At 50.2% G+C, this 15,929-nt stretch overlaps 1 protein-coding gene across 10 annotated transcripts in view; it reads right to left on the bottom strand.

Moving 5' to 3' along the window:
* The window catches only part of CNTRL (centriolin), a 107,286-nt gene that overhangs the window by 10,428 nt on the left and 80,929 nt on the right, over positions 1-15,929 (bottom strand). For 9 of the 10 annotated variants that reach the window (XM_088466117.1, XM_088466115.1, XM_088466118.1 and 6 more), the window contains 11 exons: positions 14,204-14,373; positions 13,933-14,125; positions 13,701-13,831; positions 8,313-8,453; positions 7,923-8,049; positions 7,403-7,567; positions 6,167-6,326; positions 4,285-4,400; positions 1,723-1,940; positions 541-698; positions 204-277 (listed from right to left, as the gene is read on the bottom strand). In XM_088466117.1, coding sequence (XP_088322243.1) covers positions 204-277; positions 541-698; positions 1,723-1,940; positions 4,285-4,400; positions 6,167-6,326; positions 7,403-7,567; positions 7,923-8,049; positions 8,313-8,453; positions 13,701-13,831; positions 13,933-14,125; positions 14,204-14,373 — 1,653 coding nt within the window. The remainder of the gene's footprint in view (positions 1-203; positions 278-540; positions 699-1,722; positions 1,941-4,284; positions 4,401-6,166; positions 6,327-7,402; positions 7,568-7,922; positions 8,050-8,312; positions 8,454-13,700; positions 13,832-13,932; positions 14,126-14,203; positions 14,374-15,929) is intronic. The other variant, XM_088466120.1, reaches the window with a different exon arrangement.

Genomic DNA, 15,929 nt, shown 5'->3' with positions numbered 1-15,929 from the left:
CATTCTGGGAGCAAAGCTTTAACTGCGCGGTGCCCGGGATCCAGATCCAACCTACACCCAAGGTCTCCCTGTGGAGCCTATGGGCCCTGAAGAAGAAATGTACATTTCTAAATATACATCTGTAAATTTTAGATGGAATAATGAATCTGGCTTCCAGTGTCCCCCAGTCTTCATACCCCTAATGTGTTTCCAGTAATATTTACCTGCTCCACCGCCCTGAGCTGATCCCTCAAGTCAGAAAGTTCATCTTTCAGCAACGCGACCTCCTCCCTCTTCTCTGCAAGAAGGGAAACACTGAAACATTAAACTTATGTATGGAACAAGGACATGTCCACGCAGAGACCTCACATAGGTACCGAGCAGTGTTCTGGCATACGCTATAGAGGAGAGCAGTGCAGGATTGCGCCCCCTAGCTGTGGGCTTACAGGGCTTAGATTACGTATACGGGCACCCGGTAATATACCAGTAGAGGAGAGACGCTCCGGAATCTCTATTAGTGGGCCTCCGATGTGATGCTGCTGGCTGTCGCCAAGGTCTCACCTTGTAGGAGCTGCTGTGCGGTCGCAGTTTCCGGTCTCAGGAGCTCTCTCTGTTTGTTCAGCTGGCCGAGATCATTTTGCAGACTCCTTATATCGGATTCCAGTTTCTCCAGCGCGACGGTCGCTGTTCTGTTGCTTTCTTCTGTGTCAGCCAAAGCTCTGATGTAGAAAGAAATGAATTTCAACTTCCACATAAAAGTTATCTTCATTCACAAACCAACCAACTAAACAGCTCCAAGCCTGTATCTTTATCCTAGATGAGAGAACCATGTTTGCAGGCACTATGGGGCTCATGCAGAATTGCACACAAGTCCGTTGTATGGCCGGATCTGACCATTTTTGCCATGGTGCATGCTCTGTAGCCCAGTGCACTTGGCAAATTAGATGCATTTGGGTGAATATCCGCACTTAGGAGCTCATTCAGACCCGCTCGCTAGATGCGTTTGCTCGCAGCCTGCGTATGCAAATCCAGCGCACACCCAGCAAGGCAGGCGATCGCACGGCAATGCATTAGTACGCCCACTATGTTTTGGCGTGCGATCACTTAGTGTATGTAGATGCCCACCTGCGCACGTAGTCTCCTGGAATTGCATGAAAATATTGGTACATCGAGCACCATCGGATGCGTTCGCAGCGCTTGAGGTCGACTATACCCTGCCGCAAGCACTGCGATCACTTCAGTGTGAAATCCCACCAAGTGACATGTACTGTGACACTGCCTTCTAATTATGCACGCCTCTGAAACGGCGTGGCAACACTCAGGCACGCCTGCGTTTGCACCTCCACTCCCCCGTTTCTAGTGGTCTGCCCGTCACCATCCACAAACGGCCTCTCCTGTCACTCACTCTGCTGGGCTGTCTATGCGCAATGAGCGAACGCATTCTGATCTTTCGCAGTGGCTTGCGCACGCGCATTGCGATGTATACGCATGCGCAGATCGCAACTATCGGTCAGCTACGAGCCTTCGCATCCTAGTGAGCAGGTCTGAATCAGCTCCTTAGTTCTATATAAGCAGCACCCCCTCCTGGGCAGAGGAGATTGCCATGTACCCAGAGCCACACACAGACTATGCTCCAGGGATGATGTGTGAGGGGTTATGCCGGGCAGGGCAGGGTCGGGAGGAAGAACACACGTAGCTGGGAAAGGCTCAGAGTGTAGAACACATAATGGAGTCTGGGATTACGTCTTATTCTTGGCGAGTTTCCGCTCCAGCTCCTGGCTGCTCTCCTCCAGGTATTCCTTCTCGCTGCTCAGGGTCTCCACCTTCTCCTGCAGAGTGTGCATCTGAGACATGAGCAGCTCTATCTCGTGGTGATCCTTCTCCAGCAGCTGCCTCTGCCAGTCCACCTCGCAGTGTAGCCGCTGTGACGTCCTCTGCAGGTTCTCCAGCTCCAGCTTCCCCTGGAAATACAGCCAGAGACATGTGTACAGAGGGCCGGTATCAATGGACGCTATCTGATCACACATGTATGTATACAGGGGTCCTGTCTCTTATTCAGAAGACCGTTCTACTATACAAAAAGTTCCATAAACCAGAAAAAAATAAAATAATAATTATGAAATGCTGGTGATCATGTCAGACACCCAAACACCGAGCCCCCTCCTCCTATAGTCACTGTGACGAGCTCCGACAAATATCATACACACACAACCAAGAGCGACCGCCTGCACACGCTACGAGGAACTCTGATAAAATGTGTAGTAAGACTATCATGCATATAAACCTTATGCCCCTACAATCACTGTAAGGAGCTCTGCTTAACAGTATATTCAGAATGGCTTTCCCAGATACCAAATAACCAAGCCCCTCCCCTCCTTCAGTCACTGTGAGGAGTTCTACTTAACAGTATAATGATAACATATGCAAATACCTGATCACCAAGCTCCTCCCCTCCTTCAGTCACTGTGAGGAGTTCTACTTAACAGTATAATGATAACATATGCAGACACCTGATCACCAAGCCCCTCCCCTCCTTCAGTCACTGTGAGGAGTTCTACTTAACAGTATAATGATAGCATATGCAGACACCTGATCACCAAGCTCCTCCCCTCCTTCAGTCACTGTGAGGAGTTCTGCTTAACAGTATGAGGAGGGACCTAATCCCAAGCCCCTCCTCCTTCTGTCACTATGAGGAGCTGCAATAAACTACATAATGAGGGAAATATCATACAGAGAGACCCGAACAGCAAGTGTTTTCTACTACAGCTGCCATGAGGAGCAGAAAAGAATGCCTAGGAGAGTTTGGGAAAATACAGGATTTCTTTTTGAATCAGTTAGTTAGGAGAAAATCCAGCTACAGAGACAAACTGTGCTATATGCAGGGAAAGCACCACCTGATGTTGTGCGCGGCACAAAAACTGAGCAACCGTATCTTTACCCTGTGATTTAGCGTTGAGCTGGGATTTGCTCACCACTCCACCAAGCTTAAATCTGCCCTCTCTTCCTGCAGCTCAACGTGGCATTGCCATGGAGCAAAATACTCTAACCCAGGCCCTTAGTGTTCTAGTAAATGTTGGGCATGGTGCTTACAGTTTATGGCAAATCTTTTACCCCGAAAACTGTATAAGTATTCGGTGTGAAGGTTTCCCCACCTGTTACACCCACCTGTTACCACCTAGTAAAAAGTACTGCACCTTCCCGTTCACAATCCCACCCGTCTTGTGTACGTACAGCTTAGTGTCCCCACAGCGAGCTGTACATACTGTAGAGGTCACACTGCTGTAGAGAGGTGAGTCTGTACAGTGTGCCGCTCGCTGTGTAACTGCTGCTTGGCTGCTGTCTCAGTCACCATATCTCACCTGTCTTGTGTATGTACAGCTTAGTGTCCCCACAGCGAGCTGTACATACTGTAGAGGTCACACTGAGCTGTACATACTGTAGAGGTCACACTGCTGCAGAGGGGCGAGTCTGTACAGTGTGCCGCTCGCTGTGTAACTGCTGCTTGGCTGCTGTCTCAGAGACACCATATCTCACCTGTCTTGTGTACGTACAGCTTAGTATCCATACAGCGAGCTGTATAGGTCACACTGCTGTAGAGGGGCGAGCTGTACATACTGTAGAGGTCACACTGCTGTAGAGTGGCGAGTCTGTACAGTGTGCCGCTCGCTGTGTAACTGCTGCTTGGCTGCTGTCTCAGAGACACCATATCTCACCTGTCTTGTGTACGTACAGCTTAGTATCCCCACAGCGAGCTGTACATACTGTAGAGGTCACACTGCTGTAGAGGGGCGAGCTGTACATACTGTAGAGGTCACACTGCTGTAGAGTGGCGAGTCTGTACAGTGTGCCGCTCGCTGTGTAACTGCTGCTTGGCTGCTGTCTCAGAGACACCATATCTCACCTGTCTTGTGTACGTACAGCTTAGTATCCCCACAGCGAGCTGTACATACTGTAGAGGTCACACTGCTGTAGAGGGGCGAGCTGCACATACTGTAGAGGTCACACTGCTGTAGAGGGGCGAGTCTGTACAGTGTGCCGCTCGCTGTGTAACTGCTGCTTGGCTGCTGTCTCAGAGACACCATATCTCACCTGTCTTGTGTACGTACAGCTTAGTATCCCCACAGCGAGCTGTACATACTGTATAGGTCACACTGCTGTAGAGGGGCGAGCTGTACATACTGTAGAGGTCACACTGAGCTGTACATACTGTAGAGGTCACACTGCTGCAGAGGGGAGAGTCTGTACAGTGTGCCGCTCGCTGTGTAACTGCTGCTTGGCTGCTGTCTCAGAGTCACCATATCTCACCTGCAGCAGCAGAGACTGAGTCTTCTCCAGGTCATTCATCTTCTGGTCATGCTGCACTTTCAGTCCCTGCAGCTCGTTATCCTCCAGCTGCTGCATTTCCAGCACGTGTTTCAGCTCTGGTAGGAGACAAATCCAAAGACTGAAACTAATGTCAATATACGGCCGATTTCAGAACTAAATCACCAACTTTTCTCCAATTCTATTCACACACTTGAATCGGCTACAATAGCAATACCATCAGTTTCACAATCACATCCTTATTAGAGAGCTGCCATGGCGAGCTTTGCCTAAACAAAGCCTGCTGTAGCATACACTGAAGCTCCGGACAGGTCAGTTACTGAAGCCAAGTCAGCAACCTAAAAAGGTATAGATGTGTCCTCATACACCTAGTGACTGCCAATACACCAGACAGTGCGACTGAGCCGCACCGATAAGTGTAGAGTACAGTCTACTACTTTACATTTTACGCCTTAAGCTGGCCACACACTAGACCAACTTACATCCAACCAGCCAACTAGTTGATTGGTTGGAATGAGAATCTGGTAAGGTATGAAAGCAAATGACAATCAGCAATTTGCTCCCAAACGCCGGGAAATGGACAAAAACTGTTGTTTGAACAAATTGTTTAGACCAAACAATTAAACAACTTGTCTGATGCCATTTTCATCTGTTTCTGGCATTTAGGAGCAAATTGCTGATCATCAGTTACTCCCATACTTTACCAGATTTTCATTCCAACCAATCAACAAGTTGGCTGGTTGGATGTAAGTTGGTCTAGTGTGTGGCCAGCTTTAGTGCATCGTAGATACAGCGAAACACCACTTACAGTGTACTAGAGACGCTAGGCTGCGATTTTAACCACATACGAGTTAGTTTTAAACGCATACAGTGTCGCAGATGAAGCACATTGGAACTTGGCGTGTCAAAAAGCAGCGGCTGCTACATTGTAGCACTTTGTACACAGATTCAGTCGCACATATGTACAAATGTCGCACATCACATTGACCAGTGCAATTTAGCAGAGTAGTTTTGTCGCTTCCAGTTTTATCTGTGCGAATAAGACGCACATTTTGAGTGAGAAAGTCACTTGTTGCCGAGTTTGGAGCGACTGAAGCCACGATGTACGAGGACACATCTATAGACCGGCTCTCACTGATCGGGTGGTGACCTGGGAAGTAAAATCATTTCCTGCATACGGCTGCTCATTCTAATACGCAAAGGTACATTACGCTGTATTATGTACTTATATTCTTCTTTAGTACAATACTGGATACTGCCCAGAGCAGACGATAAGCCTGTAAGCTGAACGGGAAGCAATCGGGAAGCCGACTGCCTATATACCGGCAGCCGGCTTCCCGACTGTCATATCCCGGCAAGGGTGAAATGCCGGGCGTCTAGATGTAGACGCCCGCATTTCCCCGACGCCGGGAGACCGGCGCCCGGCATCACGATCGTAGTGATGCCGGGCGCCGCGAGCCGGCAGCCGCAGGTGGGTTAGGTTTAGGGCTCCCGGGGGGGACTTAGGGTTAGGCACCCCCCGGGAGGGTTAGGGTTAGGCACCCCCGGGGGGGACTTAGGGTTAGGCACCCCCCCGGGGGACTTAGGGTTAGGTAGCGGGGAAGGGGGTGGTTAGGGTTAGGCACTTAGAGGGGGGAGTTAAGGTTAGGCACCCCTAAGGAGGGTTAGGGTTAGGGGGGTTAGGTTAGTGGATACTTACCTATCCACGACTGGGATTTCCAGCGCTGTCGGGCTTCCGCTGCGTCGCACTCTGCTCCTGTCGGGCTGCCGCTGACGGGAATCGAACCGCCGGCCATGCGGTATATCATACCCATTCCAGCTGAACAACAGTCATAGAATCCAGATACTCATCCTGATGTTTTACCAGATTTCTGCTTGTGAATTTGAGAGAGGATTTTCTGCAGATTATCTTCTTCCTGTGACACTTCCTGTCGCAGAAGAGCGAGCTCCGATCTCTTCTCATTCAGCTGCGCGCTGACTTCTCCTTTCTGAGTGCATAAATCATTCAGTACCGACTTCATCTCCTGCAAACATTAGCATGAGTCAGACATAGTTCATTCCTCCCTTTTACCACCAGATGTCACAACAGACTTCTCTACACAAGAGGGAGATCAGCGTCACACAAGGACTGATCCCACCGCCCATCCTGGTCACAGAAAATTGGGACAGACCTGATCTGTGCTGGGGTGGAACTGCTGGATGAGAAGGGGGCCCCTTAGCGTGGTGGGAAGATGACACAGACCATGTATATGGGTCCTATATTGCTGGCGATACCGGGGAGTGTTTGCAGGAAGATATCAGACACACAACTTACACTGTCCCCAGCAGAGAGGATCCCACAGGGCCACTGTCCCTTCCACACACCAGGTGAGGAGTAATAGTCACACAAAGACTCCTCTTCTGATATAAAATAGCCGGACAGAGCCAGACACAGAGCCTGGCAGAGAGGACAGACATGGGCGGAAGGACCTGCTTCCTGTGCGGGTGATGCCCATTAGACTGTTATCTAGACAACGGATGCCACTAAAAGTTCTATGTGCCCCAATACAATGACGTTATCAATGGAACCTGGACTCAGGGCGTGATTCACTACGGATCGCTATTATGCGTATACGCACGCAATGCAGTCGCTAATATCAGTGGTGATATGTAAACGGTTGCTTCCCCTTACTCACATCCGTCGGACCCATACGCACAGTTAGGGCAGATCAGACCTCACTCAGGAATTGCTCACTTCAGCGCACGCTATGCGGCCTCAGGCTGCGTCTGGTATCACAGTGGATAATTTATGCACGCCCCTACAACGCCGTCCCAATGCACTGACACGCCTGCATTCGCCCGACCATCTCCCCGTCACCACCCACAAATGTCACTTTCTGTCAATCACTCTGCGTATCCTCTGCAGTACCGAGCGCAGGGGCCGGTTCACGCATGCGCAGTACGTAACACTCAGCTGATTGAGTGCGTGTAAGTAAATGTGTTCCTTGCTGAATCAGGCCTTCCGTTCTTACATCAGTGCCCCCTCAATGCAACGGTGATGCGTGGGCCTTTCCTTTCCCCAACTACATGTAATGATAGCGAAAACACAAAGACACCGTACATTTATCTCTTCTCGTTTGTCAGCCACGTCCAGCTCCCCGTCTCGCAGGACTTCCTTCAGGTCGCCTTTCTTCTGGTCAATGTGATCTTGGAGAATATGAAGCTCTTCTCTCTTCTGGCCCAATAGTCTGTCTAACATAGTAATCTCATCCTGCTGTGCAGAGATCTATAGGGTAAGAGCAGTGATGATGTTCTTAGGTGACTATTACCACGTGACTTGGTCCCATAACCTCCCATCTATAAAGCATGCCCTGTCCGAAAGGGACATTGGGGACCCCAGACCCACTGGTGTTTGTGGTTAATGCAAACATGAAATGGCAAGGTTACTAGAACGCTCTGTGCAATGCTTTCACCAACAGCAAAGGCCAAAGAACAGCTCAAGGTTGCTCCCAAAACCCCGAAACGTCAGGAGGTATGGTGTCAGCAGGAACCCGGTTTCTTGCATCAGAACTGTCGGCCGACTTGTAACTAGTGTTAGAAAAACACATGTAAATACGCCAGAGGGAGCCCAGTCTGATTACCTGACAGATCAGCCGCTCTAGAGAGGTCTTCTTCTCTGCAAGGAGGTCCTCAGCTCGCCGAACGGTCTGTAACTGGTGGTCTTCTTTACCCTCCGCTACTTGGATATCATCCTGCAGTTTCTGAAGACTGGAAGACAAACAGAGGAGACGGCTGAGAGACACAGACGGGAAGAAAGCATTTGGTTTTTGCACAGCTTAAAAGAGCAATTTTTCTTTATAATAGCCCCCCTCCCCCCCGCCAGCAGGCCGGCCCGCCCGCCCATTGTGTCTTGCGGCACGGGGTATGTCTGCTGATAACAAGTAGAGAAGAAAGACTTTCAGTTTACTCCCAAAATTTCTGGTAAAAGGGAAATTTAGAAGACTTCCTGCTGCCCAGATCTTACTACGCACCTGTCAGTCAGCGTTTCCATTCTGCTGTTAAGAGACCGGAACTCTGCGCCTTTGGCGGACACCACGCTGTTTATCTCTTGCAGGATATTTTCCTGTGATGCTCTGTGCTGCTCCAGATCTCTGGCACTGGTCTGCAGCACCCTGAAACCGGTAAGTTATGGTATATGTATCATTCACGGCTGTGGCCGGTGTCCCCTCCCCAGCCAGAGGAAATGCTATGTCTGTGTATTGTATAATGTGTGTAATATGAAATACATTCTCTTTCAAAAAAAAAAAAAAGAGGCAGCGGGTCTAGTCCCTAAAGGGACCAAAGAGCAGCAGCATGGAATAATGCATTCTGTCATGGGAGATTCCATGCTGCACCCCCAGGATCTGGCTGATCCTCCAGCCTCACTGCTGCCACCACACCCTTAGGCTGCACAGCCGTAGCTGAGGATATAGCAGAGATCTGAATGCTGTAACCCCAGGATCTGTCTGATACAGCTGCCACCACCACCCTTAGGCTGCACAGCTGTAGCTGAGGATATAGCGGAGATCTGAATGCTGTAACCCCAGGATCTGGCTGATACTGCTGCCACCACACCCTTAGGCTGCACAGCTGTAGCTGAGGATATAGCAGAGATCTGAATGCTGTAACCCCAGGATCTGGCTGATACTGCTGCCACCACCACCCTTAGGCTGCACAGCTGTAGCTGAGGATATAGCAGAGATCTGAATGCTGTAACCCCAGGATCTGGCTGATACTGCTGCCACCACACCCTTAGGCTGCACAGCTGTAGCTGAGGATATAGCAGAGATCTGAATGCTGTAACCCCAGGATCTGGCTGATACTGCTGCCACCACACCCTTAGGCTGCACAGCTGTAGCTGAGGATATAGCAGAGATCTGAATGCTGTAACCCCAGGATCTGGCTGATACTGCTGCCACCACACCCTTAGGCTGCACAGCTGTAGCTGAGGATATAGCAGAGATCTGAATGCTGTAACCCCAGGATCTGGCTGATACTGCTGCCACCACCACCCTTAGGCTGCACAGCTGTAGCTGAGGATATAGCGGAGATCTGAATGCTGTAACCCCAGGATCTGGCTGATACTGCTGCCACCACCACCCTTAGGCTGCACAGCTGTAGCTGAGGATATAGCGGCGAGCTGAATGCTGTAGCCCCAGGATCTGGCTGATACTGCAGCCACCACCACCCTTAGGCTGCACAGCTGTAGCTGAGGATATAGCGGAGATCTGAATGCTGTAGCCCCAGGATCTGGCTGATACTGCTGCCACCACACCCTTAGGCTGCACAGCTGTAGCTGAGGATATAGTGGAGATCTGAATGCTGTAACCCCAGGATCTGGCTGATACTGCAGCCACCACACCCTTAGGCTGCACAGCTGTAGCTGAGGATATAGCAGAGATCTGAATGCTGTAGCCCCAGGATCTGGCTGATACTGCTGCCACCACCACCCTTAGGCTGCACAGCTGTAGCTGAGGATATAGCGGCGAGCTGAATGCTGTAGCCCCAGGATCTGGCTGATACTGCTGCCACCACACCCTTAGGCTGCACAGCTGTAGCTGAGGATATAGCAGAGATCTGAATGCTGTAACCCCAGGATCTGGCTGATACTGCAGCCACCACACCCTTAGGCTGCACAGCTGTAGCTGAGGATATAGTGGAGATCTGAATGCTGTAGCCCCAGGATCTGGCTGATACTGCTGCCACCACACCCTTAGGCTGCACAGCTGTAGCTGAGGATATAGCGGCGAGCTGAATGCTGTAACCCCAGGATCTGGCTGATACTGCTGCCACCACACCCTTAGGCTGCACAGCTGTAGCTGAGGATATAGCAGAGATCTGAATGCTGTAGCCCCAGGATCTGGCTGATACTGCAGCCACCACACCCTTAGGCTGCACAGCTGTAGCTGAGGATATAGCGGAGATCTGAATGCTGTAACCCCAGGATCTGGCTGATACTGCTGCCACCACACCCTTAGGCTGCACAGCTGTAGCTTAGGATATAGTGGCGAGCTGAATGCTGTAGCCCCAGGATCTGGCTGATACTGCAGCCACCACCACCCTTAGGCTGCACAGCTGTAGCTGAGGATATAGCGGCGAGCTGAATGCTGTAACCCCAGGATCTGGCTGATACTGCTGCCACCACCACCCTTAGGCTGCACAGCTGTAGCTGAGGATATAGTGGAGATCTGAATGCTGCAGCCCCAGGATCTGGCTGATACTGCTGCCACCACACCCTTAGGCTGCACAGCTGTAGCTGAGGATATAGTGGAGATCTGAATGCTGTAACCCCAGGATCTGGCTGATACTGCTGCCACCACCACCCTTAGGCTGCACAGCTGTAGCTGAGGATATAGCAGAGATCTGAATGCTGTAACCCCAGGATCTGGCTGATACTGCAGCCACCACCACCCTTAGGCTGCACAGCTGTAGCTGAGGATATAGCGGCGAGCTGAATGCTGTAACCCCAGGATCTGGCTGATACTACTGCCACCACACCCTTAGGCTGCACAGCTGTAGCTGAGGATATAGCAGAGATCTGAATGCTGTAACCCCAGGATCTGGCTGATACTGCAGCCACCACACCCTTAGGCTGCACAGCTGTAGCTGAGGATATAGTGGAGATCTGAATGCTGTAGCCCCAGGATCTGGCTGATACTGCTGCCACCACACCCTTAGGCTGCACAGCTGTAGCTGAGGATATAGCGGCGAGCTGAATGCTGTAACCCCAGGATCTGGCTGATACTGCTGCCACCACCACCCTTAGGCTGCACAGCTGTAGCTGAGGATATAGCAGAGATCTGAATGCTGTAGCCCCAGGATCTGGCTGATACTGCAGCCACCACACCCTTAGGCTGCACAGCTGTAGCTGAGGATATAGCGGAGATCTGAATGCTGTAACCCCAGGATCTGGCTGATACTGCTGCCACCACACCCTTAGGCTGCACAGCTGTAGCTGAGGATATAGTGGCGAGCTGAATGCTGTAGCCCCAGGATCTGGCTGATACTGCTGCCACCACCACCCTTAGGCTGCACAGCTGTAGCTGAGGATATAGCGGCGAGCTGAATGCTGTAACCCCAGGATCTGGCTGATACTGCTGCCACCACCACCCTTAGGCTGCACAGCTGTAGCTGAGGATATAGTGGAGATCTGAATGCTGCAGCCCCAGGATCTGGCTGATACTGCTGCCACCACACCCTTAGGCTGCACAGCTGTAGCTGAGGATATAGTGGAGATCTGAATGCTGTAACCCCAGGATCTGGCTGATACTGCTGCCACCACCACCCTTAGGCTGCACAGCTGTAGCTGAGGATATAGTGGAGATCTGAATGCTGCATCCCCAGGATCTGGCTGATACTGCTGCCACCACACCATTAGGCTGCACAGCTGTAGCTGAGGATATAGCAGAGATCTGAATGCTGTAACCCCAGGATCTGGCTGATACTGCTGCCACCACCACCCTTAGGCTGCACAGCTGTAGCTGAGGATATAGCGGAGATCTGAATGCTGTAGCCCCAGGATCTGGCTGATACTGCAGCCACCACACCCTTAGGCTGCACAGCTGTAGCTGAGGATATAGCGGCGAGCTGAATGCTGTAGCCCCAGGATCTGGCTGATACTGCTGCCACCACCACCCTTAGGCTGCACAGCTGTAGCTGAGGATATAGTGGAGATCTGAATGCTGTAACCCCAGGATCTGGCTGATACTGCAGCCACCACACCCTTAGGCTGCACAGCTGTAGCTGAGGATATAGTGGAGATCTGAATGCTGTAGCCCCAGGATCTGGCTGATACTGCTGCCACCACCACCCTTAGGCTGCACAGCTGTAGCTGAGGATATAGCGGCGAGCTGAATGCTGTAACCCCAGGATCTGGCTGATACTGCTGCCACCACACCCTTAGGCTGCACAGCTGTAGCTGAGGATATAGCAGAGATCTGAATGCTGTAACCCCAGGATCTGGCTGATACTGCTGCCACCACCACCCTTAGGCTGCACAGCTGTAGCTGAGGATATAGCGGAGATCTGAATGCTGTAGCCCCAGGATCTGGCTGATACTGCTGCCACCACCACCCTTAGGCTGCACAGCTGTAGCTGAGGATATAGCGGAGATCTGAATGCTGTAGCCCCAGGATCTGGCTGATACTGCTGCCACCACCACCCTTAGGCTGCACAGCTGTAGCTGAGGATATAGTGGAGATCTGAATGCTGTAACCCCAGGATCTGGCTGATACTGCAGCCACCACACCCTTAGGCTGCACAGCTGTAGCTGAGGATATAGCAGAGATCTGAATGCTGTAGCCCCAGGATCTGGCTGATACTGCTGCCACCACCACCCTTAGGCTGCACAGCTGTAGCTGAGGATATAGCGGCGAGCTGAATGCTGTAACCCCAGGATCTGGCTGATACTGCTGCCACCACACCCTTAGGCTGCACAGCTGTAGCTGAGGATATAGCAGAGATCTGAATGCTGTAGCCCCAGGATCTGGCTGATACTGCAGCCACCACCACCCTTAGGCTGCACAGCTGTAGCTGAGGATTTAGCGGCGAGCTGAATGCTGTAGCCCCATAATCTGGCTGATACTGCTGCCACCACACCCTTAGGCTGCACAGCTGTAGCTGAGGATATAGCGGCGAGCTGAATGCTGTAGCCCCAGGATCTGGCTGATACTGCTGCCACCACCACCCTTAGGCTGCACAGCTGTAGCTGAGGATATAGCGGAGATCTGAATGCTGTAACCCCAGGATCTGGCTGATACCGCTGCCACCACACCCTTAGGCTGCACAGCTGTAGCTGAGGATATAGCAGAGATCTGAATGCTGCAGCCCCAGGATCTGTCTGATACCGCTGCCACCACACCCTTAGGCTGCACAGCTGTAGCTGAGGATATAGTGGAGATCTGAATGCTGTAGCCCCAGGATCTGGCTGATACTGCTGCCACCACACCCTTAGGCTGCACAGCTGTAGCTGAGGATATAGCGGCGAGCTGAATGCTGTAGCCCCAGGATCTGGCTGATACTGCAGCCACCACCACCCTTAGGCTGCACAGCTGTAGCTGAGGATATAGCAGAGATCTGAATGCTGTAACCCCAGGATCTGGCTGATACTGCAGCCACCACCACCCTTAGGCTGCACAGCTGTAGCTGCGGATATAGCGGAGATTCCATGCTGCAGCCCCAGGATCTGGCTGATACTGCAGCCACCACCACCCTTAGGCTGCACAGCTGTAGCTGCGGATATAGCGGAGATTCCATGCTGCAGCCACCGATTGTGGCCAAGAGTAACATCCTCTCCCATGGTGTGGCCCCTGGTGAGGGCAGACACACTCCCAATGCTCCCGATTCATCCCGATGACAGTCATTAAGTATAAGTGACATACCGTAACTGTTGGTCGGCTCTCACTAGGTTCATGGCTGTCTCTTGCGCTCTCCTCTCCAGCTCCTCTGCGTCTCTTTCCGTCTGGGATAAATGTTTCTTGGCTGCATTGTACTTTTCAATCAAATCAATTGTCTGGGAAATAAAATGTACATAAGTATACACAACTGTATATAAAAATCACATTGCGTTACGGGCGTCACAGCCTGAACACGGTAGCGTCATTATCTACGCACTTTTTCATGCGTGTTCTTCAGTTCATTTTCCGCCTCTGTCAGCAGCCGATCCGACTCGCGAAGCTCTGCCCTTCGTTTTAAAAGCGTCTCCTCAATGCAGTCTATCTCGTCTTCAATGTTATCATGATGTTGCAGGGATCTCTCTAGCTCCAGCTCTGTAACGAGGCCGTCCAGGTGTCCTTCCACCGAGTTCCTGGGAAACATCAGATACTGGGAGTTATAAAGCAGGAAAACAGGACGTTACACATAATTACCCAGAAGTGCTACTTACTTGCGCTTCTGGGCAGATTTACGCAATTGTAAGACCTCTTCCTTCAGAGTTTCTCTTTCATGTTGCAGGTCATCGATGTCGTCCATTAATCGTCCCTTTGTCTTCTTCTCTTTTCGCTGACGAGTCTTTAGGTGATCAATAATGTCTTCAAGACGATTCATTTCATTTTCCTGTTAAAAAAACAGGTTTGATGTTTAATAAGCAAAGAACCTACTCTGACATAGCAGCAAAATATCGCTCACACAAAACTGATCAATCAGGTAAAACACAACGTGACATATCGCTCAGACAAACACAACGTGACATATCGCTCAGACAAACACAAAGGGACATATCGCTCAGACAAACACAACGTGACATATCGCTCAGACAAACACAACGTGACATATCGCTCAGACAAACACAACGTGACATATCGCTCAGACAAACACAACGTGACATATCGCTCAGACAAACACAACGTGACATATATCACACGAAAACAACGTGACATCAATCACACGAAAACAACGTGACATATCAATCACACAAACACGTGACATATCAGACAAACACAACGTGACATATCGTCACACAAACATGTGACATCGCTCACAAACACAACGTGACATATCGCTCACACAAACACAACGTGTCATATCGCTCACAAACACAACGTGACATATCGCTCAGACGAACACAAAGTGACATATCGCTCACACAAACACAACGTGACATATCGCTCACACAAACACAACGTGACATATCGCTCACACAAACACAACGTGACATATCGCTCACACAAACACAACGTGACATATCAATCACACAAACACAACGTGACATATCAATCACACAAACACAACGTGACATATCAATCACACAAACACAACGTGACATATCAATCACACAAACACAACGTGACATCGCTCACAAACACAACGTGACATATCGCTCACACAAACACGTGTCATATCGCTCACAAACACAACGTGACATATCGCTCAGACAAACACAACGTGACATATCGCTCAGACAAACACAAAGTGACATATCGCTCACGTAAAACACAACGTGACATATCGCTCACGTAAAACACAACGTGACATATCGCTCACGTAAAACACAACGTGACATATCGCTCACACAAACAACGTGACATATCGCTCACACAAACAACGTGACATATCAATCACACAAACACAACGTGACATATCAATCACACAAACACAACGTGACATATCAATCACACAAACACAACGTGACATATCAATCACACAAACACAACGTGACATATCAATCACACAAACACAACGTGACATATCAATCACACAAACACAACGTGACATATCAATCACACAAACACAACGTGACATATCAATCACACAAACAACGTGACATATCAATCACACAAACACAACGTGACATATCAAATCACACAAACACAACGTGACATATCAAATCACACAAACACAACGTGACATATCAAATCACACAAACACAACGTGACATATCAATCACACAAACACAACGTGACATATCAATCACACAAACACAACGTGACATATCAATCACACAAACACAACGTGACATCTCAATCACACAAACACAACGTGACATCTCAATCACACAAACACAACGTGACATCTCAAATCACACAAACAGAACGTGACATCTCAATCACACAAACACAACGTGACATATCAATCACACAAACACAAAGTGACATCGCTCACAAACACAACGT

The sequence above is a fragment of the Taudactylus pleione genome, unplaced genomic scaffold (assembly GCF_031769625.1).
Source record: "Taudactylus pleione unplaced genomic scaffold, aTauple2 ptg002507l, whole genome shotgun sequence".
NCBI lineage: Eukaryota > Metazoa > Chordata > Amphibia > Anura > Myobatrachidae > Taudactylus > Taudactylus pleione.
The sequence above is the reverse complement of the archived record's forward strand: the minus strand, read 5'-3'. Positions and strand labels throughout refer to the sequence as shown.